The following is a 27,048-nucleotide window of genomic DNA, read 5'->3' on the forward strand; positions in this document are numbered from 1 at the left end:
AGAGACAGGTATACATACAGTGCATTCGGAAAGTATTCAGACGACTTGACTTTTTCCACATTTTGTTACGTTACAGCCTTATTCTTAAATGGATTTTTTCCCCCTCATCAATCTACACAAAATACCCCATAATGACAAAGCAAAAACAGGTTTATGATGCTGCCACCACCATGCTTCACTGTAGGGATGGTGCCAGGTTTCTTCCAGATGTGACGCTTGGCATTCAAGCCAAAGATTTCAGTCTTGGCTTCATCAGACCAGATAATCTTGTTTCTCATTTGAGTCCTTTGGGTTCCTTTTGGAAAACTCCAAGCGGGCTGTCATGTGCCTTTTTACAGAGGAGTGGCTTCTATCTGGCCACTACCATAAAAGCCTGATTGGTGGAGTACTTCAGAGATGGTTGTCCTTTTGCAAGGTTCTCCCATCTCCAAAGAGGAACTCTGGAGCTCTGTCGGGTTCTTGGTTACCTCCCTGACCAAAGCCCTTCTCCCCCTATTGCCCAGTTTGGCCGGGTGGCCTGCTCTAGGAAGAGTGTTGGTGGTTCTAAACTTCTTTCCATTTAAGAATGATGGAGGCCAATGTGTTCTTGGGGACCTTCAATGCTGCAGATATTTTTTGGTACCGTTCCCCAGATCTGTGCCTCGACACAATCCTGTCTCGGAGCTCTACGGAAAATGCTGTCGAGCTCATGGCTTGGTTTTTGCTCTGACATGCACTGTCAAGTGTGGGACCTTATATAGACAGGTGTCTGCCTTTCCAAATCATGTCCAATCAATTGAATATACCACAGGTGGACTCCAAGTTCTAGAAACATCTCAAGGATGATCCATGGAAACAGGATGCACCCGTTGATGCGTTGGGAAGCCCGCACCACTCTCTGGAAAGTCCTGCGGTTGCGGGCTGTGCAGTTGCTGTACCAGGCGGGGACACAGCCTGACAGGATAATCTCAATTGTGCATCTGTAAAAGTTTGTGAGGGTCTTAGGGGCCAAACCAAATTTTCGCTATTTGCGCTTTCTTCACCACATTGTCTGTGTGGGTGGACCATTTCAGATAGTCAGTGATGTGTACACCGAGGAACTTGAAGCTTTCCACCTTCACTGTGGTCCCGTCAACGTGGATAGGGTCGTGCTCCCTCTGCTTTTTCCTGAAGTACACGATCAGCTCCTTCGTTTTGTTGACGTTGAGGGTGATGTTAATTTTCCTGGCACCACTCCGCCAGGGCCCTCACCTCCTCCCTGTAGGCTGTCTCGTCATTGTTGGTAATCCAGCCTACTGTGGTTGTGTCGTCTGCAAACTTGATGATTGAGTTGGAGACGTGTGTGGCCACGCAGTCATGGGTGAACAGGGAGTACAGGAGAGCATGCACCCTTGTAGGGCCGAAGTGTTGAGGATCAATGAAGTGGAGGTGTTGTTTCCTACCTTCACCACCTGGGGCGGCCCGTCAGGAAGTCCAGGACACAGTTGCACAGGGCCGGGTTCAGACCCAGGGCCCCCGAGCTTGATGATGAGCTTGGAGGGTACTATGGTGTTGAAGGCTGAGCTATAGTCAATGAACAGCATTCTTACATAGGTATTCCTCTTGTCCAGATGGGATAGGGCAGTGTGCAGTGCAATGGCGATTGCATTGTCTGTGGATCTATTGGGGCGGTAAGCAAATTGAAGTGGGTCTAGGGTGGCAGGTAAGGTAGAGGTGATATGATCCTTTTAACTAGCCTCTCAAATTACTTCATGATGACAGAAGTGAGTGCTACAGGGCGATAGTCATTTAGTTTAGTTACCATTTCTTTCTTGGGTACAGGAACAATGGTGGACATCTTGAAGCAAGTGGGGACAGCAGACTGGGATAGGGAGAGATTGAATATGGCCATAAACACTCCAGCCAGCTTGTCTACGCATGCTCTGAGGACGCGGCTAGGGATGCTATCTGGGCAAAGACGTCGGTGTCCGCAACGTAGCTAGTTTACCCTTTGTAATCCATGATTGTCTGTAGACCCTGCCACGTACGTCTTGTGTCTGAGCCGTTGAATTGCGACTCCACTTTGTCTCTGTACTAACGTTTTGACTGTTTGATAGCCTTACGGAGGGAATAACTAACTACACTGTTGGTATTCGACCATATTCCCAGTCACCTTGCCAGGGTTCGCACTTTTAGTTTAGTGGGAATTCTGCCATCTATCCACGGTTTCTGGTTTGGGTAGATTTTAATAGTCACATTGGGAACAACATCCCCTATACACTTCCTGATGAGCTCAGTCACCGTGTCCGTGTATACGTCAATGTCAGTCTCCGAGGCTACCCAGAACATATCGTAGTTCGCGTGATCAAAACAATCTTGAAGCATGGATTCCGATTGGTTTCAAAAAAACTGTTTTCGCTTAGTCATAATGGGGTATTGTGTGTAGATTGATGAGGGGGGAAAAATGATTTGATCAATTTTAGTATAAGGCTGTAATGCAACAAAATGTGGAAAAAGTTGAGGGTTCTGAATACTTTCCTCATGCACTGTAAATACTACAGTAATGTTTATAAAATACTATAGTCTGCAAAACACTGCAGTAATTACTATAGTATATGCTACAGTATTTATTTGCATTTACCTTGGCCATTTCCCTCCCCCATGTCCCAATTTGTGCCACTCCTAAGTGAGAAACCTACATGCCAAGTATAGACCATATATCGTGTTCCCTACAGGTTATGAAAAGAGCAGTTCAGTCCAGTAGTTTTCCTCAAGGAGAAAGCCCCCACTGCTATGTAAAATATAATGATAAAAAAACACTATAGTAAATACTACAGTAAATTCTGTAGTATACTACAGTCTGCAAAAACATTACTCATTATTATAGTAGTTTTAGTTGTTTTTTTTACTACAATATTTATACTATAGTAAACTTTAAATACTACGGTCATGTACGCAACACTACAGGAAAAACTACAGTAAAGTCAGCAAAAACACTACAGAGAATACTATAGTATACTATAGTCTTTTTCATGTGGGTGTGGAGCACATCCTAAAAGGTTCAATCAAGGATACACTAGGCTCATATAGAATCTCCTTAGGCTGGTAACTAGTTTTCCATCAAACTGTCCTGCAACATCATTTCCATCCTATCCTACAATATAGGGATTTTACTACACTGACGACTTGCAACTGCAAGGGTGCGTTTGCTCTCTTCACCAAGCAGACTGGCTCCCAGACTGTTAGACACATCAGGCACTTTTCACCTGTTCGGCTAGCTATAACTATAGACACCATTGGGCGCCTTGCGTAGGGTGTTTGTTTCCCACACCAGCGATCCGGCCTGGCCTCCCAGTCCCGCCGTTCGCTACATTGGTGCCAAATATGGGAAGTTGACTATGGGACCATTGGAACACACCATGCTTGTGTTTTCCTAAGGTGATGCCGCCGTGACAGATCATACGCTCAGTACTTCTGTATTGAACTCTTGCCAGACTAATACAGACGTCTACCTTCCGTATTGAAACAATACGACAACGGAAACCATGCTCCAGCAGGTTGCTCTGAGGAGGGATTGAGTTAAACATGCAAAATGGGTAAGTAAGCGGCACGCAATGGCAGTTTCACCATTCCTGCCTGTACTTTGCCCCAGGGTTGTCCAAGGTTACTTCAACCTAAACCTGTTTTTGTTGGCCATGTCAAATGTCCTTCCATTCAATTAAGTTTCTAAGTGAGAATTGCCAGAACAATCTGAGATACCAAAAACATTTCCGCCTTCCCAAGCTAGTGATGCATGTGTTTAGACATGCATAAGGCTGCGTCCCAAATGGCACCCTAATACCTATAGTGCATTACTTTTCAGCCCTATGGAATAGTTTGCCATTGAGATGCGGACTGTCAGGCAATGTTGCTTACAAGATGGAGGAGACTGGAACATGATCCAATCCCATATTTTCCGTCATGATGTAAGGCATCATCTCTGAGAAGTTGGCACCAAACTTCTTATAGAAATCCACATCAACCTTGGTTTCATTCCGAATGAATGCCAATGAGCCTCTGCGTTCACCCTATGATGATGGGATAAAAATACTTAATCAAATCAAAGTTTATTGTTCACGTACACAGATTAGCAGATGGTAGCAGTGAAATGCTTGTGTTACTAGCTCTTAACATTTTTTGTAACTCAAGCATTTTTATGCACCTGCTGTAACAAATAAACAAAAATAGTATATTTTTTGTAATGTTAATGTAAATCAGTGATCCTGCTGGTTCATCTATTGTGTAGCATCGTAATTACAGTAGTATTAAGTTGTCATGGCTTTCTCCAACCTTGTGAGTCACTCTTACCTCTTTCACATAGCTCATGGCATCCTTGAGGTTAAGTTTGTGGAAGATGTTGAATATGTGGTCACAAGACTTCCTGGCAGAGGGCGTCATCAAGAGCCAGGACAACCACCTTTCCTCAAAGTTATTCCACCTTAGAAGGATACGAGAAGAGAGTAAAAACAAAACAATTTAGTGTTCAATTTAATCTTTGAAGGTATGGTATGTAATAAATAAATGTAAATAATACTCAGAATATGATAATAACGTATTGAAGTTGATAATGTGATGTTAGTGTCCACATACTTGTCCCTCATGTAGTTATGTCCTATTTGTCCAGAAATATCCTCTATGGCGACAAGAATGTGGTCAAAGGTCTGAAAAAATAAAAAGGAATGGTGATTCATGGATTTATTTTGTCAAGGTTATATTTAGGTTGACCATTTTCAACACTGTTAGATGAGCTGGTTGATGTTTTACAAAAGAGGGGTTTAGCAACTGACACTCAGCCCTTGATAAACACCTTTAATCTTCCATCCCCCCACCGTATTGAAGTAGTTTTTGTTGGGTATCTGTACTTTACTTTACTATTTATATTTTTGACAACTTTTACTTTTATTCTGCTACATTCCTAAAGAAAATAATGTACTTTATACTCTTTACATTTCCCTGACACACAAAAGTACTTGTTACATTTAGAATGCTCAAGCAGGACAGAATTATGGCACCTATCAATATAACATGTTGTCATCCCTACTGCCTCTGATCTGGCAGACTCACTTTTTTGTCAGCACTTATTCATGTGAAGAAATATTTTCAACAATTTTATTTAACTAGGCAAGTCAGTTAAGAACAAATTCTTATTTTCAATGACGGCCTAGGAACAGTGGGTTAACTGCCTGTTCAGGGGCAGAACGACAGATTTGTACCTTGTCAGCTCAGGGATTTGAACTTGCAACTTTTCAGTTACTAGTCCAACGCTCTAACCACTAGGCTACCCTGCCGCCCTAAATGTGTGATTCACAATGAACATTGTGAATCAAAAACAAAGAAACAGACTGACCAATGCACACCTAGATTGCCTCACAAGGACAGCAACAGACTATACATTTTGAATGAATTTAGTCAAAAAGGGACATTTTCGCTCATCGAACTACTGAGTTAAACCTTAGTATGGGTCTTATACATGTGATGAAGCCTATTTGATGGGTGTATGTGTAAATAGGGGTTCTTCCTTTAAAAGTTGTGCCATACTCCAGCACAGCTTGCGTGCTGCCGCAAAATTCTATGCCACGTTATTTACATTTGAAGTCGGAAGTTTACATACACCTTAGCCAAATACATTTAAACTCAGTTTTTCACAATTCTTGACATTTAATCCTAGTAAAAATTCCCTGTCTTAGGTCAGTTAGGATCACCACTTTATTTTAAGAATGTGAAATGTTATAATAATAGTTGAGTGATTTATTTCAGCTTTTATTTCTTTCATCACATTCCCAGTGGGTCAGAAGTTCACATACACTGAATTAGTATTTGGTAGCATTGCCTTTAAATGATTTAACTTGGGTCAAATGTTTCTGGTAGCCTTCCACAAGCTTCCCACAATAAGTTGGGTGAATTTTCGGCCCATTCCTCCTGACAGAGCTGGTGTAACTGAGGCAGGTTTGTAGGCCTCCTTGCTTGCACACACTTTTTCAGTTCTGCCCACACATTTTCTGTGGGATTGAGGTCAGGACTTTGTGATGGCCACTCCAATACCTTGACTTTGTTGTCCTTAAGCCATTTTGCCACAACTTTGGAAGTATGCCTGTGGTCATTGTCCATTTGGAAGACCCATTTGTGACCAAGCTTTAACTTCCCGACTGATGTCTTGAGATGTTGCTTCAATATATCCACATAATTTTCCTTCCTCATGATACTATCTATTTTGTGAAGTGCACCAGTCCCTCCTACATCAAAGCACCCCCACAACATGATGCTGCCACCCCCATGCTTCACGGTTGGGACGTTGTGCTTCGGCTTGCAAGCCTCCCCCTTTTTTCCCAAAAATAATTATGGCCAAACAGTTCTATTTTTGTTTCATCAGACCAGAGGACATTTCTCCAAAAAGTAGGATATTTGTCTTCATGTGCAGTTGCAAACCGTAGTCTGGCTTTTTTATGGTGGTTTTGGAGCAGTGGTTTCTTCCTTGCTGAGCGGCCTTTCAGGTTATGTCGATATAGGACTCGTTTTACTGTGGATATAGATACTTTTGCACCTGTTTCCTCCAGCATCTTCACAAGGTCCTTTGCTGTTGTTCTGGGATTTATTTGCACTTTTCGCACCAAAGTACGTTCATCTCTAGGAGACAGAATGCGTCTCCTTCCTGAGCGGTATGATGGCTGCGTGGTCCCATGGTGTTTATACTTGCATACTATTGTTTGTACAGATGAACGTGGTACAATCAGGCGTTTGGAAATTGCTCCCAAGGATGATCCAGACTTTTGGAGGTCTACAATAAATATTCTGAGGTCTTGGCTGATTTTCTTTTGATTTTCCCATGATGTCAAGCAAAGAGGCACTGAGTTTGAAGGTTGGCCTTGAAATACATCCACAGGTACACCTCCAATTAACTCAAATGATGTCAATTAGACTAACAGAATCTTCTAAAGCCATGACATAATTTTGAAATGACATGGAGCTGTAGGCCTAAGAGTCAAAGGGAGCCTTGCCTCCCGAGTGGCGCAGTGGTCCAAGGCACTGCATAGCAGTTGCTAGCTGTGCCACTAGAGATCCTGGTTCGAGTCCAGGCTCTGTCGCACCCGGCCACAACCGGGAGACTCATGGGGCGGCGAAAAATTGGCCCAGCCTCGTCCTGTGTTTGGGGTGGATTAGGCCGGCAGGGATGTCCTTGTCCCATTGCGCTCTAGCGACTCCTGTGGCAGGCCGGGCGCATGCACATTGTCATGGTCACCAGTTGTACAGTGTTTCTTCCTACACATTTTTTTGTGGATGGCTTCCGGGTTAAGCGGGCATTGTGTCAAGAAGCAGTGCGGCTTGGTTGGGTCGTGTTTCGGATGACACATTGCTCTCGACCTTCGCCTCTCCCGAGTCCATACAGGAGTTGCAGCGATGAGATAAGACTAACTACCAATTGGGGAGAAAAAAGGGTTTTCTATTCCAAGAATAGGCCTAAGGGTTTTTGTAGGCCTAAGGGTTTCCGTCAGGAAAATATGGCCCTGTAAAACATATTTCTACTCCAAGAAAACGAAAATGCATTTCTTACTGTAACCGATGTACTGTAGGCCTAAAGGTTTCCGTTAGGTACATATGGCACTGTACGTGTTTCTATTCCAAGAAAATTAAAATGCGATTTGTTACTGTAGCTGTTTTAGCGTAACTTACTTATTGGCATAAAGGCCTACTTAAATATACAGAACATCAATCAATCACTCATTAATTTGTGCATGTCATCACACAGCATACAAGTCATCCATGTCTTTAAATACAGTCAAGCATTTTAGTTATAAAACTAAATAATAAAGGGAGCCTTGATTCATTTTACCATCACGGCTAAAGCGATTTAATTAAGGGTTTCAGTTTGGAAAATATGATGCTGTACAACGTGACCGGTCGGGAGTAGGCCTAAGCTACTAAGTGACTGCAAGTGAAGAGCAAAATAATCCAAACATTTCCAAATAAAAATCTGATTGATTTATCAAGACCAGTCCCCATGCTCTGTCATTCAGTGATATTTATTCCCTATTGTCCTGCTGATAGTTGAAATAAACATCTACATTTTGAAAGAGTATTTTTATCATTATTTTATTAAGAAAAACATAAATACTGTACAGTATATATGCTTGATCCGACATTTTGCAGTTGCATGAGGTTTGGAGTTAGGAATGTAAAACAGAGTACTTAATACATTGTAAATTGGGGGGATTGTTTTCTCACACCTACAGTAGACGAGCTATTAGACTATCCTTTGTAAAGGTTGAAGAGTCTATTGTTCTGCTAATAGCCCATCCTGGAAACGTTGTTTGCAGAATTCACAGCCTGCTACGCTTGTGAAAAACAAAATGCCTCCAAGTGTCCATCACTACTGTAAATAAAAACACAGAATATCTAAGGGGCTTTATATAATTATAATGCAGGGAAAATAATAATCGTTGGATAACAGATCGGCTCTCGGAACTCATTAAGAGGCGGCTCCTATCTTCAATATAATCATTAATTCAGAAGGTTAAACCCATAGGATTTAGACCTGCAGTAGGTTATAATAAACGGAACATTGCACGTCAATTCATGTGCCATGGAATCGGTACATCGAAAATTTCTTCAACTATCTTACAATCTATATGGCACAGTTGTCAATATTTTGGTCCTTAAATTAAACTGGTATTATATATTTATCACAATTTTCTTTAACCAATTTTGGTCTTTAATGCAGGGCTGACAGAAAAGTTCCTTACTTTCCCCCCTTCCACTTGATAAAGGTTCCAATTGATATATCTTTTGACCAATTAGTATATTTGAGTTTAACCACATTATTTGTTGTATTATTTGTTCTGTCTTTTCTGGTGGTTTAAACTGAAATTGCAACCAACATTCTATGGCTTGATATTTTGGAGATTATTTTGTTTTCAAATAACCAAAAGTGAGCTGTTGTAATCTGAATAAAGGGGAAAAGGCCATTCTTGAACATGGGGTGAGACATTCTTACTTATTTGTAGATAAAGCCAGTTTGTTATTTAGAATTATTTATTTCTGTTTTTTGTGGGAGAGAAACCAAAAGCCCACCGTGCCTATTTTATTGAAAATCGTCAGTCCACATGTCAAGTATAAATCCCGCATTGTATTTTCTCAAGATCTCTCTTAACTCCAGGACCACCAACATTTTTTTTTTTGTTACCTGATGCTGGACTCTAGTGCAAGGGAAGAGAGACTCTCAGACTGAAAACACCTCCATTAATTTACAAAAAGATAGTACATTTGTGCCACAGTTTAGACTACCGATAGATCAGTATTCTAACTCCCCCTTGTGATAGTGTGGTGCAATAACAGAATGCCACCATCTACCACTAACGGTCGTGACATAAGCTCGTGACTTTTAAAGGAAGAACCACTGTATTTGTGATGTGTTGTACATCAAATCAATTGCATGTGCTCTATTGCTCTGAATTTGCTCTCAATTGATAATTGATAATATTGGAAGAAAAACTACAACAAATTAAAAATCTGTCTCAACCCAAAGTGGACCCCTTACAAAAAATAGTGAATAACACTGCTCTAGCGCCATCATAAAATACCAAATGTCATGTGGGGGGCTCATGGGGAAAGTATGGGGGAGGAGTTGCCCCTAGTTTTGGGGGGTTGAGGGTGTCTGAGAAGCTGAATGGGACACAATAACATCTCCTCTGAGTTATTTGACAGCCAGATGCATTTGTTTTGGGCAACCCTTCTAACCCTCTTTTAGTCTGTATTTTGAGGGAATTAAAACCTGGTTCACCGGTTCAACTTGAGCTACAGTCTCCTCGTTCTTCTAATCTGTCAGCTAGCTAAGGAGTGGGTCCGCTAACGCCACAATATAGCCAATTTTGACTTTGTGACTGTTTTATCTAGGGAAAAACATACCCGTGGGCTGTGGGTTGTGCCAGCAGAGATGGCAGAGAAAGCGAGACAACCCACTCCCATTTCACATTCCCTCATATTTTTCTAATTTGGAGAAGCGGCTTGGAAGACGATAGTGAGTGTATGAGCTGGGAGACAGGTATAGCTCATTCATTTTAATGGTATTCACTTTTAACATTGTAATGTGAATCAAGTCTATTTAATGATGCTGTTTATTTAACCTTTTACTGCAGTGGGCTAAATCAGGATCACAGAGTGTTTCTTGGTAGTCTTAAACAAATTACTTTGAAACCAAAGTATACACCTCATGGTGTATACCATGGTTATGGGCTTAAACAAAAGTTGAAATGTTTTCAATTTTGAGTTTGCATCCCAATATTAAACTTGATAATATACATCACAAAAGACTGCAATATTACAAAAATGTTTATTAATGAAATTATGAAAAATATTAAATCACATTCCACCCATGAGGCCACTAGGTCATTTGACTGCAGGAAAGGGCTACTAAAATATAAAATGTTTGATACTGCTATTGTGTAAATGAGCCAGGGTTATAATTATGTTTTTATTTTTCAGAGTTTTTGTAGCGCGCGCTATTCTTACTGTTGAGTTAGTTTGTGTCCCGATAGGTAGGTTTGAGGTTTTTCTGTGTACCCTGGCAAATGATTCTGGTATCCAGGCAAATGATTTGGGGTTGCCTTAGCGGGCAGATTAGTACAATTTTCTTTGTCATATAAATGTTTGTTTGTTGTGTCACCACTTCCCTAGAGACCTTCTGGGCTGGCTGTTCTTAAGAGGGAGCTATTTAATTCAAAAGCAGTGTACATTCAAATGCCAATTACCACCAGTGTGTAATTATACTATAAGAATATTACACCATGTGTGCTATCTCACAAAGACTTTTTCATCACGACTGTACTAGCTTACAAAGAGTATTTCATCACGAATGTGCTATCTTACAAAGAGTATTTCATCACGAATGTGCTTTAAAGTCTGCATGAATCTTGTCCTGCTACTAATTTATTTGTGTGTTCTCTTAATATACCTTGTCATTCATTTGACAGACCTGTGATTGACTTGTCCCGAGGACCTCCCCTTGTGTATAGAAAAGGTGGTGTAGTACAGTTTACAAAAAGTAAACACTTTACTTTGGGTATTTATTAGAGAGATGTAAGGTTTGTTGTCTGATTCTTTGGGGTTGATGAACAACAAAGACTTCTGACCAAATAGTTACCCTATTCTGTATTTTTTCAGCTAGTGTGCATTCTGTCACTGCTGCCCTCTTCACTTTTAGCCAGTTGACCAGTGGTTTCATGGTTATTCCCTGCAACAAATAAGAAAATATAGTAAACCGGCGACAAATTAAAATATACCAGTCTGTTCAAGTGAAGACACATTACACTGAAAGAAAACAACAAATAGTGAAATATCTATGGACTGAAGTTTGACATTTAAATGAGCTATTTTACCTGCAGGATGACAGTGAAGTACACCACTAGGAGGGTGGTGCTGATCATCAGATTCTTCTCTTTGTACTTTTTCTCATCCAGCGAGACCACAAGGCCATAGGCTACTGCCCCTCGTAGGCCACCATAGCCCATCACTACCTGATCAATAAACTCCAAGGGAACCAGTCGGTTTTGGTTGAGAATCCAGGTGAGAAAAAAGACCCCTGTGATATAAACACACAAAGGCAGTGTTTCTGTTACATGTAACTTGTAGTCTTCACATTTTGCTGCCATAAAAAAGGATACAATCAGATTTCTTTCCTACAGATACACAACCTACTTCACATTTTAAAAGTGAAATACAATTATAGAAATGTTCCTAATCAAATAAATAAAAAATGTCTTGATGGTGTATGTCTTCACATCTCAGAGTTATGCCGCGTTCACATGTTATCTGAGTTATCGGAAACTCCTAGTTCTCAGTGGGAAATGAATGACCATCCAAGTTGGAATTACAAGTGGGGGAAACTCAGAGAAAATGTTACCCGAGTTGTGACGTTTCTCCACTGACCTTTTCAACCAAAAGATAACAAATCCGTTTTTGACAATGACAACCTTATCAATATGGATAATGTAGCTACTCTGACCATATTGTCAGTGTTAAAGAGATTATCTGGTACTTTTGTATATATTTTTTGCCAGTACCCGGAAATTGTGTACTACGTCACATGTGTATATGTGACCGACCGCCTTGATTCGGTCAAATGTAGATACATTTTAAATTGTGTTTTTTACATTGGATAACAGCAGACACACAGAGCTACAAAATGGTATATCATACACTGCATTTGAGCAACAATGGGAAGTAATTCTGCTTTTAAAGTTGATAAACTTGTAACTTCACTTTTGAGAAAATGGACTTTGAATGTTTTGGTTACCTACTGGAGACCTCTTTGTCTACACCCATTCAGTATCATTCACACCCTCTTAAGCATTAGCACCACCCATCTCTTTAAGGGTTGATCCGAGTGTTCCGTCCTAACAACAACAACAGTCAAGCACTCAAGCTAACTGGCTAACATGAGAGAACCGTTCACTGACCATTTTACTTGCCCTAGCAGAGCTGGTTAGGCTGTTTTTATGTTATCCAGAGTGTTGGTGACTGCAACTGTGCTGCTGGCAACAATTTGTGCTTTTTTTGCCAACGTTTACTAACACCGGCCATATTCAACAGGTGTTGAGTGTTCGTAAATTCGTAAATTTTTCACTCTGGCACACTCTGTCGAGAGTGCTCTGAAATCGGAGTAGATAGCTAGAGCGGATTTACCAACTACGCCAATCAACAGTTGTCACAGTGACAATCTATTGAAATGATTACTTGCATAGTGGAGTCTTTTGTTAAGACATAGCTAGCTAGCTAAACAAGGAACCATAATCCCAACTCATGAAGTTACTACCCTACATAAATCTGCAGGTAGCTAACCAAACAGGTTCAATGTTAGCTAGCTAACATTAGGCTATAACTAGCAATGCAAATGGCTCAGATACGAATAATAAGATCATACACGTAACGTGAGCTAGCCAGTTAGCTAATGTTAGCTAGCTAGCTAACAGTACACTTTGAAATAAAAACGACTGTCAAATTAGAAATGTGTAATATCTGAAAATGTAGCTAGCTAGACTATCTTACCTTAGCTATGTTAGACAGGATTACCTACACATACTGACCAGCTCATATAGACAGAAGCATGGTATATGGCAGACCACTCTGAACTCATCTCTCAGCATGTCGAGCGCACTCATTATCTTAGCCAGTCATGGCTAACAGGAAGGTTGCTGTCTTTCTGTAGCTAAAACAACTAGGCTCGTAATTTAACACATTTTATTTGTATTTACAGATGGCATACATTTTCATAATAAAAAGAGTTTGCGATCAAATGGGGGCTCTCTTCTGAAGTGGTGACCCGCGACATATGCCTAGTTTCCTGAAACAAGTCAAATATGTGCACCACATCATTCATTGCTCTTTCTCGCTTTGCTGTGGGTGCCTGATGTGCCTCTTTCTAGCATTCACTCATATGGTGAGGGATTGAATCTCGTTGGTTCAACTCAAATTGCTTGGGGCCTGGCCCATGTCAGCGAAAATGTAGGGAAAATGGCGCAGCACAGCTTCCATAAAAACAGTACCTTTCAAACTAGGGATTTCGTGGCTAATTGAGGTTAAACAGTAATTCTGCTCATAGATTATGCATATATGAATTACACATTGACACATCCAGCCCAAAGCGTGAGGTTTAAAAAATACCTAGTAGTCGCCAAAGTTCCAGAACATAAAGCAAGCTAGCTAACTTTATTATTAGCAATGTTAGCAAGCTTATCAAGCTAGCTAAAATCTTATTGGTTGAAGAATTGTTCCAACTTCAAAAGCACTTGAACACAATCATGTCGGACTTCCCACTTCCCAGTTTCCCACTTCCCACTTGAAGCAAGCATTAAAGCTTGATGGAAGCACCATTGGCAGCCATTACAACTATGAAACATTTTTAACCTCTTAGGGCTAGGGGGCAGTATTTACACCGCCGGATAAAAAACGTACCCGATTTAATCTGGTTACTACTCCTACCCAGTAACTAGAATATGCATATACTTATTAGATATGGATAGAAAACACCCTAAAGTTTCTAAAACTGTTTGAATGGTGTCTGTGAGTATAACAGAACTCATATGGCAGGCAAAAACCTGAGAGATTCCTTTACAGGAAGTGGCCTGTCTGACCATTTATTGGCTTTCTTTGACATCTCTTTCCAAAACAAAGGATCTCTGCGGTAACGTGACACTTCCCACGGCTCCCATAGGCTCTCAGAGCCCGGGAAAAAGCTGAATGTCGTCATTCCAGCCCCAGGCTGAAACACATTATCGCCTTTGTCAAGTGGCCGATCAGGGGACAGTGGGCTTAGGCGCGTGCACTGGTCGCCCCCGTCTTTCTTTTTTTTCCTCTATTTACCGAAACGCAGATTCCCGGTCGGAATATTATCGCTTTTTTACGAGATAAATTGCATAAAAATGGATTTTAAACAGCGGTTGACATGCTTCGAAGTACGGTAATGGAATATTTAGAATTCTTTTGTCACGAAATGCGCCATGCTCGTAACCCTGATTTACCATTTCGGATAGTGTCTAGAACGCACGAACAAAACGCCGCTGTTTGGATATAACGATGGATTATTTGGGACCAAACCAACATTTGTTATTGAAGTAGAAGTCCTGGGAGTGCATTCTGACAAAGAACAGCAAAGGTAATAACATTTTTGTTATAGTAAATCTGATTTTGGTGAAGGCTAAACTTGCTGGGTGTCTAAATAGCTAGCCCGTGATGGCTGGGCTATGTACTTAGAATATTGCAACATGTGCTTTCACCAAAAAGCTTTTTTAAAATCGGACATATCGAGTGCATAGAGGAGTTCTGTATCTATAATTCTTAAAATAATTGTTATGCTTTTTGTGAACGTTTATCGTGAGTAATTTAGTAAATTGTTAGTAAATTCCCTGGAAGTTTGCGGAGGGTATGCTAGTTCTGAACGTCACATGCTAATGAAAAAAGCTGTTTTTGATATAAATATGAACTTGATTGAACAAAACATGCATGTATTGTATAACATAATGTCCTAGGGTTGTCATCTGATGAAGATCATCAAAGGTTAGTGCTGCATTTAGCTGTGGTTTGGGTTTATGTGACATTATATGCTAGCTTGAAAAATGGGTGTCTGATTATTTCTGGCTGGGTACTCTGCTGACATAATCTAATGTTTTGCTTTCGTTGTAAAGCCTTTTTGAAATCGGACAGTGTGGTTAGATTAACGAGAGTCTTGTCTTTAAATAGCTGTAAAATAGTCATATGTTTGAGAAATTGAAGTAATAGCATTTCTAAGGTATTTGAAAATCGCGCCACAGGATTCAACTGGCTGTTACGTAGGTGGGACGATTTGGTGCCACCTAGCCCAGAGAGATAAATAAGATTCTACCAACTTTGCACAACTTTTAGGGCAACATATATCCATTGTTTTTGTCCAAAGTGCTCAAGCTCAGTAAATTTGGTCTTGTTGGGGCTAGGGGGCAGTATTTTCACGGCCGGATAAAAAACGTACCCAATTTAAACTGGTTACTACTCTTGAGAATATGCATATAATTAGTAGATTTGGATAGAAAACACTCTAAAGTTTCTAAAACTGTTTGAATGGTGTCTGTGAGTATAACAGAACTCATATGGCAGGCCAAAATCTGAGAAGATTCCATGCAGGAAGTGCCCTGTCTGACAATTTGTTGTCCTTCTGTTGCATCTCTATCGATATTACAACATCTGTGCTGTTACGTGACACTTTCTAAGGCTTCCATTGGCTCTCTAAAGTGTTTACAAAGCGGAATGACACGTCTCCTGTCTCTGGGCAAAGTACAGCAGCAGAGTTTGTAAGTGGCCTGCCTGGGGACAGTGAGACTGAGATACGCGCTCACGAGACTTCTCCATTTTTTTCTTTCAGTCTTTGAATGAATACAACGTTGTCCGGTTGGAATATTATCGCTATTTTACGCGAAAAATCGCATACATTTTTTATTTTAAACAGCGTTTGACATGCTTCTAAGTACGGTAATGGAATATTTCGAATTTTTTTGTCACGAAATGCGCTCGCGCGTTACCCTTCGGATAGTGACCTGAACGCACGAACAAAACGGAGGTATTTGGATATAACTATGGATTATTTGGAACCAAAACAACATTTGTTGTTGAAGTAGAAGTCCTGGGAGTGCATTCTGACGAAGAACAGCAAAGGTAATCCAACTTTTCTAATAGTAATTCTGAGTTTAGGTTGCCCCAAACTTGGTGGGTGTCAAATTAGCTAGCCTGTGATGGCCGAGCTATGTACTCAGAATATTGCAAAATGTGCTTTCGCAGAAAAGCTATTTTAAAATCTGACATAGCGTTTGCATAAAGGAGTTCTGTATCTATAATTCTTAAAATAATTGTTATGTATTTTGTCAACGTTTATCATGAGTAATTTAGTAAATTCACCGGAAGTTTTCGGTGGGTATGCTAGTTCTGAACATCACATGCTAATGTAAAAAGCTGGTTTTTGATATAAATATGAACTTGATTGAACAAAACATGCATGTATTGTATAACATAATGTCCTAGGAGTGTCATCTGATGAAGATCATCAAAGGTTAGTGCTGCATTTAGCTGTGGTTTTGGTTTCTGTTCACATATATGCTTGCTTTGAAAATGGCTGTGTGATTATTTTTGGCAGGGTACTCTCCTGACATAATCTAATGTTTTGCTTTCGCTGTAAAGCCTTTTTGAAATCGGACAATCTGGTTGGATTAACCTCTTACATCTAGACGTTCCGCTAGCGGAACACCTGCTCCAATATCCAATGATAGGCGTGGCGCGAATTACAAATTCCTCAAAAATACAAAAACTTCAATTTTTCAAACATATGACTATTTCACAGCATTTTAAAGACAAGACTCTCCTTTATCTAACCACACTGTCCGATTTCAAAAAGGCTTTACAGCGAAAGCAAAACATTAGATTATGTCAGCAGAGTACCAAGCCAGAAATAATCAGACACCCATTTTTCAAGCTAGCATATAATGTCACAAAAAACAAAACCACAGCTAAATGCAGCACTAACCTTTGATGATCTTCATCAGATGACAACCCTAGGACATTATGTTATACAATGCATGCATGTTTTGTTCAATCAAGTTCATATTTATATCAAAAACCAGCTTTTTACATTAGCATGTGACGTTCAGAACTAGCATACCCCCGCAAACATCCGGTGAATTTACTAAATTACTCACGATAAACGTTCACAAAAAACATAACAATTATTTTAAGAATTATAGATACAGAACTCCTCTATGCACTCGATATGTCCGATTTTAAAATAGCTTTTCGGTGAAAGCACATTTTGCAATATTCTCAGTAGATAGCCCAGCCATCACGGCTAGCCATTTAGACACCGACCAAGTTTAGCCCTGATCAAACTCCGATTTACTATTACAAAAGTTTCATTACCTTTGTTGTCTTCGTCAGAATGCACTCCCAGGACTGCTACTTCAATAACAAATGTTGGTTTGGTCCAAAATAATCCATCCACCCCTACCCAAAACGAGCTTAGCTCAGGACATGAATCACCACGTTATTGTGCTTTTGGTTCTACAATTGCTAGGAAGGATTATCACCTTCTGTGCCATCATGTGCTTGGGAGGGAAACATGCCAAGGTGGCGCTCAAGGACTTTGAGTCCTACGAGTGCTGCAAGTCGCTAACTGAGGCAAAACTGGCCTCTCTCTCGGTAGCCTGGTTCGCCACCGAGCCACTAGCGGGAGCTGTAGCTCTGCCCCCCACGACCAGCTGGGACGAGATCATGGATAGCCTCAATTCCTCCCTTTATCAGTCCGACGACCCCTTCTCGGGGGAAGGCAAACTAGGGGACAATGAGGATAATGGCGAGATGAACCTTGCCAGTCTCCTTGAGGCGGCACCTGACATGGAAGTCGACCAGGTCCCGCCCTCTCAGTCTTTTAGATGGGACAGCCTTGAACACAGAGAAGACGCCATTCCTCCACTGGAGTTTGGGTTCTTTGATGTCTGTAGGCGAGCCACGACCAGATCGAGTGGCCGGATCCCCTGGGGAACAGAATCCGAGAAAGGAATCTGTACGATGGAAGGAGACTATCCACTAGTGCAGACCCAGTAATGCAACTGCTACCTGCAGTTGCAGGTTGCCTACGGTAAGCTAAGCGCTTGTGGGATAAGCCCCTTACTGAAAATGTGCTGGCTAAGCGCGCCCAAGCTTAGACATGCACAACATGGAGGAATCCAGGCCCTCTTAAAAGTTGATTGACGCAATGTGACGCAGTTGCTGAGCCTCCGGAGGCCAAATCAAGCTCTGCATGTCGATGCCATGCGCCTCCCAAATTTTCTCACAATGCGGAGAGCGCTGTATAGCTCCGCATTGACATGATCGGTTGACGGCAGATGCTGGAGGTACGTCCTGTATAAACACAAACTCACTTCCTTGACAACAAACATGGACAACTTTGACAAAAGGCTACCAGAACAAGTATGCAAATATAAACATCTCCATGAAAGAGATCAGGGAGGTAATGGGAATGGAAGGGGAATCTTGCCACAAGAAGTGGAGGCAGTCGCGAGCAAGCCCGTAAAGCAAAAATATATATATTTACGGTTGAAGTGGAGATACAGCTGGGAAAACGGTGCTGCCTTTTTATTTCATGCTATCTTGGCTGAACTCCTATGTCAAGCACCGAGAAACTGACTCCAACATCTCAGAAGAGGTAAGGTATTGTCTTCTTGTTTAGCCAGCTGCTCTAATAGCTGACTGGCTATAGAGATTAGCCCTAAATCACAATGAGCGGTGCACTTTAAGTGGTGCAGACCAAGTGACACTCCACTCTGTGAAGCGCAAGAAGTACGAATGCCCTGACTTCTGCCGAGGACGCATCACCATAAGCTCCTACGGCTCCCATAGGCTCTCAGAGCCCGGGAAAAAGCTGAATGATATCGAGGCAGCCCCAGGCTGAAACACATTTACGCTTTTGGCAAGTGGCCGATCAGAGGACAATGGGCTTAGGTGCGTGCACGAGGCGACCCCGTGCTTTATTTTCTTTCCTCTTTTTACCTAAACGCAGATTCCCGGTCGGAATATTATCGCTTTTTTATGAGAAAAATGGCATAAAAATTGATTTTAATGTAACGGATTGGCAGTCGTGGTGAAGGAATGAGGCACAGGAAGCAGCGAGTACAGGGTAGTGGCGTATTTAATGTACACTCACTCATCAAACAAAATATTCCCAAACACAGGGGAGAAAGTACACACGGCGTAAAATAGCGCCGACACGAACATGAACCGTCACAATTGAAATAATCCCGCACAACACGGAAGCGGACCAGCTAACATAAATAGCCCCGCTAATTAACCAACCTAAACACAGGTGCACAAAACCAAAAAGGGAAAACCAAAAAGGGAATCAGTGGTAGCTAATAGGCCGGTGACGACGACCGCCGAGCGCCACCCGAGCAGGAGGAGGCGCCACCGTCGGTGGGAATCGTGACAGTACCCCCCTCCTGACGCGCGGCTCCCGCAGCGCGCCGACACCGGCCTCGAGGACGACCCGGAGGGCGAGGCGCAGGGCGATCCGGACGGAGGCGATGGAAATCCTTCAACATGGATGGGTCCAAGACGTCCTCCGCCGGCACCCAGCACCTCTCCTCCGGGCCGTACCCCTCCCAGTCCACGAGGTACTGCAGGCCCCTCGCCCGGCGTCTCGAGTCCAGAATGGCCCGTACGCTGTACGCCGGGGACCTCCAGCACCTCACCTTCCTGCAGGGGACCAGCTACCACCGGCCTGAGGAAAGACACATGAAACGAGGGGTTAATACGGTAATAGGAAGGGAGTTGTAACCGATAACACACCTCGTTTATCCTCCTCAGGACTTTAAAGGGCCCCACACACTGCGGCCCCAGCTTCCGGCAGGGCACGCGGAGGGGCAGGTTCCGGGTCGAGAGCCAGACCCTGTCTCCCGGTGCGAACACGGGCGCCTCACTGCGGTGGCGGTCAGCACTCCTCTTCTGCCGCGCACTGGCCTCCTTTAGTGAGTCCTGGACGGCTCTCCAGGTCTCCTTGGAGTGCTGTACCCAGTCCTCCACCGCAGGAGCCTCGGTCTGACTCCGGTGCCATGGTGCCAGGACCGGCTGGTAACCCAAAACACACTGAAAGGGTGACATGTTAGTAGAGGAGTGGCGAAGTGAGTTCTGGGCTAACTCAGCCCAGGGAATGTACCTCGCCCACTCCCCTGGCCGGTCCTGGCAATACGACCTCAGAAACCTGCCCACATCCTGGTTCACCCTCTCCGCCTGCCCATTGCTCTCGGGGTGAAAACCGGAGGTCAAACTGACCGAGACCCCCAGCCGCTCCATAAACGCCCTCCAGACCCTGGATGTGAACTGGGAACCTCGATCAGAGACAATGTCCTCCGGCACCCCGTAGTGCCGGAAGACGTGGGTAAATAGGGCCTCCGCAGTCTGCAGGGCCGTAGGGAGACCGGGCAATGGGAGGAGATGGCAGGACTTAGAGAACCGATCCACAACCACCAGAATCGCAGTGTTCCCCTGAGAGGGGGAAGATCTGTCAAGAAATCTATAGACAGGTGCGACCATGGCCGTTGTGGAACGGGGAGGGGCTGTAACTTCCCTCTCGGTAGATGCCTAGGAGCCTTACTCTGAGTGCACACCGAACAGGAAGAGACATAGGACCTCACGTCCTTAGCCAAGGTGGGCCACCAGTACTTCCCCCTGAGACTCCGCACTGTCCTCGCCACACCAGGATGACCCGCCGTAGGTAGCGTGTGCGCCCATCGAATCAAACGATCACGAACACCGAGCGGCACATACATGCGACCCACGGGAACCTGCGCAGGCGCAGGTTCCAACACTAATGCCCGCTCGATGTCCGCGTCCACCTCCCATACCACCGGTGCCACCAGCTTAGACGCTGGAATGATGGGAGTTGGATCGATGGGCCGGTCCTCCGTGTCATAGAGAAGGGACAGCGCGTCGGCCCTAGTGTTAAGGGAACCCGGTCTATAGGAGATAGTGAACCTAAACCGGGCGAAGAACATGGCCCACCTTGCCTGACGCGGATTCAGTCTCCTCGCTGCCCGGATGTACTCCAGGTTTCGGTGGTCGGTCCAGATGAGAAAGGGGTGTTTAGCCCCCTCAAGCCAGTGCCGCCACACCCTCAAAGCTTTTACCACCGCTAGCAACTCCCTGTCCCCCACATCATAGTTACGCTCCGCTGAACTGAGCTTCTTCGAAAAGAAAGCGCAGGGGCGGAGTTTCGATGGCGTACCCGAGCGCTGTGATAGCACGGCACCCACCCCAGCCTCGGATGCGTCCACCTCCACTATGAATGCTAGAGACGGGTCCGGGTGCGCCAACACGGGTGCGTCGGTGAACAGGGTCTTCAACTTCTTGAAGGCTCCCTCCGCCTCCGTCGACCATCGCAAACGCACCGGCCCCCCCTTCAGCAGTGAGGTAATGGGAGCCGCTACCTGGCCAAAACCCCGGATAAACCTCCGGTAGTAATTGGCAAAGCCTAAGAACCGCTGCACCTCCTTCACCGTGGTTGGAGTCGACCAATTACGCACGGCCTTAACGCGGTCACACTCCATCACCACCCCCGTGGTGGAAATGCGATAACCCAGAAAGGAAACGGCTCGTTTGGAAAACACACATTTCTCAGCCTTAACGTATAGGTCATGCTCCAGCAGTCTACCAAGCACCTTGCGCACCAGGGACACATGCGCGGAGCGGGTGGCGGAATATATCAGAATGTCATCGATATAGACAATCACGCCCTGCCCGTGCAGGTCCCTGAGAATCTCGTCAACAAAGGATTGAAAGACGGCTGGAGCATTTTTCAACCCATACGGCATGACGAGGTACTCATAATGGCCCAATGTGGTACTAAAGGCGGTTTTCCACTCGTCTCCCTTCTTGATACGCACCAAGTTATACGCGCTCCTGAGATCCAGTTTCGTGAAGAACTTTGCTCCGTGAAATGATTCCACCGCCGTAGCGATGAGAGGTAGTGGGTAACTAAACCCCACCATGATAGCGTTTAGACCTCTGTAATCAATGCACGGACGCAGACCTCCCTCCTTTTTCTTCACAAAAAAGAAACTCGAGGAGGCGGGTGAGATGGAGGGCCGAATGTACCCCTGTCCCAGGGATTCAGTGACATATGTCTCCATAGCCGCTGTCTCCTCCTGTGACAAGGGGTACACGTGACTCTTGGGAAGCGCAGCGTTAACCTGGAGGTCTATCGCACAATCCCCCTGTCGATGGGGTGGTAATTTAGTCGCCCTCTTTTTACAGAAGGCGATCGCCAAATCGGCGTACTCAGGGGGAATGCGCACGGGGGACACATGGTCTGGACTCTCCACCGACGTGGCACCTATGGAAACTCCTAGACACCTCCCTGAACACTCCTCTGACCACCCCTGGAGAACCACCTGTTTCCACGAAATACGGGGATTGTGACCAGCTAGCCAGGGGACCCCCAGCACCACCGGAAATGCAGGCGAATCAATAAGGAAAAAACTAATGCGTTCCTTATGATTCCCCTGCGTTACCATGTCCAGTGGCACCGTAGACTCCCTGACTAGCCCTGACCCTAATGGTCAGCTATCTAGGGAGTGCACGGGGAAGGGGGAATCTAACGGCACCCGCGGAATGCCCAGCTTAATGGCAAGTCCACGATCCATAAAGTTCCCAGCTGCGCCTGAATCGACTAGCGCCCTATGCTGGGAAGAGGGGAAAAATTTAGAAAACAAAACAGGTAAGAACACGTGACCAACAGGGGGTTCTGGGTGAATCTGGTGCTGACTCACCTGGGGTGACCGAGAAGTGTTCTGCCTGCCCTCTCGACTCCCGACTGGATCCTCCGGCACCGGTCGGCCGTGTGTCCTCTCCAACCACAGCTGGTGCAGGAGGAGCCAGCTCCTCCGGTGCCCCTTGGCACGGCCCCCCCCACCTCCATAGGGGTAGGGTCGGGGGTGCACGGAGGTGGAATGGGCAGGACCCTCTCCGAACGCCCGCGGGCAGCCAGCAGATTGTCCAAACGAATGGACATGTCGATGAGCTCGTCCAGGGATAGAGCTGCATCTCGACAGGCCAGCTCCCTGCGGACGTCCGCCCGGAGACTGCATCTATAGTGGTCTATGAGGGCCCTGTCGTTCCACCCCGCCCCAGCAGCCAAGGTCCTGAACTCCAACGCGAAGTCCTGAGCGCTCCTCGTCTCCTGCCTGAGGTGGAACAGCCGTTCACCCGCCGCTCTTCCTTCCGGAGGGTGGTCGAACACGGCCCGAAGCGGCGGGTGAACTCTGGATAATGGTCCCTCGCCGAGTCTGGGCCATTCCAGACCGCATTAGCCCACTCCAGAGCTCGGCCCGTCAGGCAGGAAACGAGGGCACTCACGCTCTCCTCTCCTGAGGGAGCAGGTCTGACGGTGGCCAGGTACAGCTCGAGCTGGAGCAGAAATCCCTGGCACCCAGCCGCCGCCCCATCATACTCCCTCGGGAGCGCCAAACGAAGCGCGCCTGAGCCAGACGTAGTGGGAGGAGGAGGTGGCTGTATCGGAAGAGCCGGAGGTGGAGAGAGGAGACCACTTCTCTCCCATCTGTCCATCCTCTCCATCATCTGGTCCATCGCGCTTCCTATGCGGTGGAGGACCGTAGTGTGGTGGAGGACGCGTTCCTCCATCGAGGGGACAGGGGTGGCCGCTGCTCCTGCTGATTCCATGCCTTTTCGTGGTGCGGGATTCTGTAACGGATTGGCAGTCGTGGTGAAGGAATGAGGCACAGGAAGCAGCGAGTACAGGGTAGTGGCGTATTTAATGTACACTCACTCATCAAACAAAATATTCCCAAACACAGGGGAGAAAGTACACACGGCGTAAAATAGCGCCGACACGAACATGAACCGTCACAATTGAAATAATCCCGCACAACACGGAAGCGGACCAGCTAACATAAATAGCCCCACTAATTAACCAAACTAAACACAGGTGCACAAAACCAAAAAGGGAAAACCAAAAAGGGAATCAGTGGTAGCTAATAGGCCGGTGACGACGACCGCCGAGCGCCACCCGAGCAGGAGGAGGCGCCACCGTCGGTGGGAATCGTGACATTTAAACAGCGTTTGACATGCTTCGAAGTACGGTAATGGAATATTTAGAATTTTTTGGTCACGAATTGCGCCATGCTCGTCACCCTTATTTACCCTTTCGGATAGTGTCTTGAACGCACGAACAAAACGCCGCTATTTGGATATAACAATGGATTATTTGGGACCAAACCAACATTTGTCATTGAAGTAGAAGTCCTGGGAGTGCATTCTGACGAAGAACAGCAAAGGTAATCAAACTTTTCTAATAGTAAATCTGACTTTGGTGAGTGCTAAACTTGCTGGGTGTCTAAATAGCTAGCCCTGTGATGCCGGGCTATGTACTGAGAATATTGCAAAATGTGCTTTCACCGAAAAGCTATTTTAAAATCAGACATATCCAGTGCATAGAGGAGTTCTGTATCTATAATTCTTAAAATAATTGTTATGCTTTTTGTGAACGTTTATCGTGAGTAATTTAGTAAATTTTTTGTAAATTCACCGGAAGTTTGCGGGGGTTATGCTAGTTCTGAACGTCACATGCTAATGTAAAAAGCTGGTTTTTGATATAAATATGAACTTGATTGAACAAAACATGCATGTATTGTATAACATAATGTCCTAGGTGTGTCATCTGATGAAGATCATCAAAGGTTAGTGCTGCATTTAGCTGTCTTCTGGGTTTTTGTGACATTATATGCTAGCTTGAAAAATGGGTGTCTGATTATTTCTGGCTGGGTACTCTGCTGACATAATCTAATGTTTTGCTTTCGTTGTAAAGCCTTTTTGAAATCGGACAGTGTGGTTAGATTAACGAGAGTCTTGTCTTTAAAATGGTGTAAAATAGTCATATGTTTGAGAAATTGAAGTAATAGCATTTCTAAGGTATTTGAATAACGCGCCACAGGATTCCACTGGCTGTTACGTAGGTGGGTCGATTTCGTCCCGCCGGCCCTAGAGAAGTTAACTTCTGCCTGCCCCACAAACCCGGGCCTCATGGCAGCCTGTTGATCAATGCATCTCGTCCCTGCCACCCAGCTGGCCTTAGGGGATCTAGGGCGCAGTCCTTACGGCAATGGAAGATAATGCGCAAAGCAGACTACTCCCTGCCCTATCCTCTCTCTTCAGGTTTTAACGTCCCTCCCCAATACATGTTTTAAAACACTGGGGAGGCACGGTGACATTAGGTTATGACTATTCTCTGTGCTGCATCCCACTTCACGTCCTTGCTGACTCAAGAAAAGGAGGAGACACATTTTTCCCCAGAGTGTCTCTCCTCCCTCAGGCTCTCCCCCCAGTGCCTTTTTGGGTTCCCAGCCAGGGGCAGCTGTCATCATGTCTGCCCTCCCTCCGGTCTCTTTGACTTGGTTTAGGAAGTCAAACTGCCATTAGCCATCTTCCTGTGAACCCTTTTTCTCCTCTTGCCATAAGGACGTTTTTTTGCCTCTGTTCGCACAGAAACAAGTGCGACTTTACCACGAAATGCTTACATACAAGCCCTTTCCCAAGTTAAAAAGTAAGAACAAAAAAAAATTGCTCAATAGAAAAAAAAGTTACAATAATGAGGCTATACACTGGTACCAAGGCAACGTGCAAGGGTATAAGGTAGTTGAGGTAATATGCCCGACGCGTTTCGTGACAAAAAAATTATAAATATTCCATTACCGTACTTCGAAGCATGTCAACCACTGTTTAAAATCAATTTTTATGACATTTTTCTCGTAAAAAAGCGATAATATTCCGACCGGGAAACCGTGTTTTAGTTCAAAGACAGAGAAAATAAAAAACATGGGGTCGCCTCGTGCACACGCCTCAGTCTCATTGTCCTCTGATAGACCACTTACCAAAGGCGCTAATGTTTTTCAGCCAGGGGCTGCAAAGACATCATTCAGCTTTTTCCCGGGTTCTGAGAGCCTATGGGAGCAGTAGGAAGTGTCACGTTACAGCAAAGATCCTAAGTTTTCAATAAAGAGAGTCAAGAAGCCCAAGGAATGGTCAGAGAGGGCACTTCCTGTACAGAATCTTCTCAGGTTTTTGCCTGCCATATGAGTTCTGTTATACTCACAGACACCATTCAAACAGTTTTAGAAACTTTAGGGTGTTTTCTATCCAAAGCCAATAATTATATGCATATTCTAGTTTCTGGGCAGTAGTAATAACCAGATTAAATCGGGTACGTTTTTTTATCCGGCCATGTAAATACTGCCCCCTAGCCCTAACAGGTTCCAACCAGATTGTCCGATTTCAAAAAGGCTTTACAGCGAAAGCAAAACATTAGATTATGTCAGGAGAGTACCCAGCCAAAAATAATCACACAGCCATTTTAAAAGCAAGCATATATGTCACAAAAACCAAAACCACAGCTAAATGCAGCACTAACCTTTGATGATCTTCCTCAGATGACACTCCTAGGACATTATGTAATACAATACATGCATGTTTTGTTCAATCAAGTTCATATTTATATCATGTAAACTTCTGACTTCAACTGTACACCATCACAATAAAGCCATTATTTATTTTAGGCAGGACTAAAGTAACATTATGATATGAAGAAAATGTATTTAAAATAACAGAATGTGAGTTGGCCTACTGTATGTTATCTGGCTATGCACCATGCCATACGCTGTAGGCTTGTTCATTTAGCAGACAAGATATGCTTATAAATTCCATTACATAATGTTATAGTAAGAATAATATAATTGAACTTAGCTGAATAAAATAGAAAGGATATTTTTCCCATTCAAGAGCGAAAGTGCGCACATATGAAGTCGCTACGTTGAGTGTAAAAGTGATCATTTGAAACAAGCCCTATATGCTAGATTTAGAGCTATTTGGCTTTAGTTGTGAATGATACAAATCATAGATGCCTTAAAAATCAAAAGATATATTGGCTGCATGATGCGACTATAGGCTATTGATCATTTGAGAAAGTTGCAAAAAAAAAGCTTG

General features: G+C 44.1%; 1 protein-coding gene across 1 annotated transcript in view; it reads right to left on the minus strand.

Moving 5' to 3' along the window:
• The window catches only part of LOC106588241 (sodium/hydrogen exchanger 3), a 58,250-nt gene that overhangs the window by 14,452 nt on the left and 16,750 nt on the right, over positions 1 to 27,048 (minus strand). The window contains exons 7-11 of the mRNA XM_014177059.2: positions 11,367 to 11,569; positions 11,132 to 11,221; positions 4,588 to 4,658; positions 4,306 to 4,435; positions 3,874 to 4,025 (exon numbers count right to left, since the gene is read on the minus strand). Coding sequence (XP_014032534.1) covers positions 3,874 to 4,025; positions 4,306 to 4,435; positions 4,588 to 4,658; positions 11,132 to 11,221; positions 11,367 to 11,569 — 646 coding nt within the window. The remainder of the gene's footprint in view (positions 1 to 3,873; positions 4,026 to 4,305; positions 4,436 to 4,587; positions 4,659 to 11,131; positions 11,222 to 11,366; positions 11,570 to 27,048) is intronic.

The sequence above is a fragment of the Salmo salar genome, chromosome ssa27 (assembly GCF_905237065.1).
Source record: "Salmo salar chromosome ssa27, Ssal_v3.1, whole genome shotgun sequence".
Lineage (NCBI taxonomy): Eukaryota > Metazoa > Chordata > Actinopteri > Salmoniformes > Salmonidae > Salmo > Salmo salar.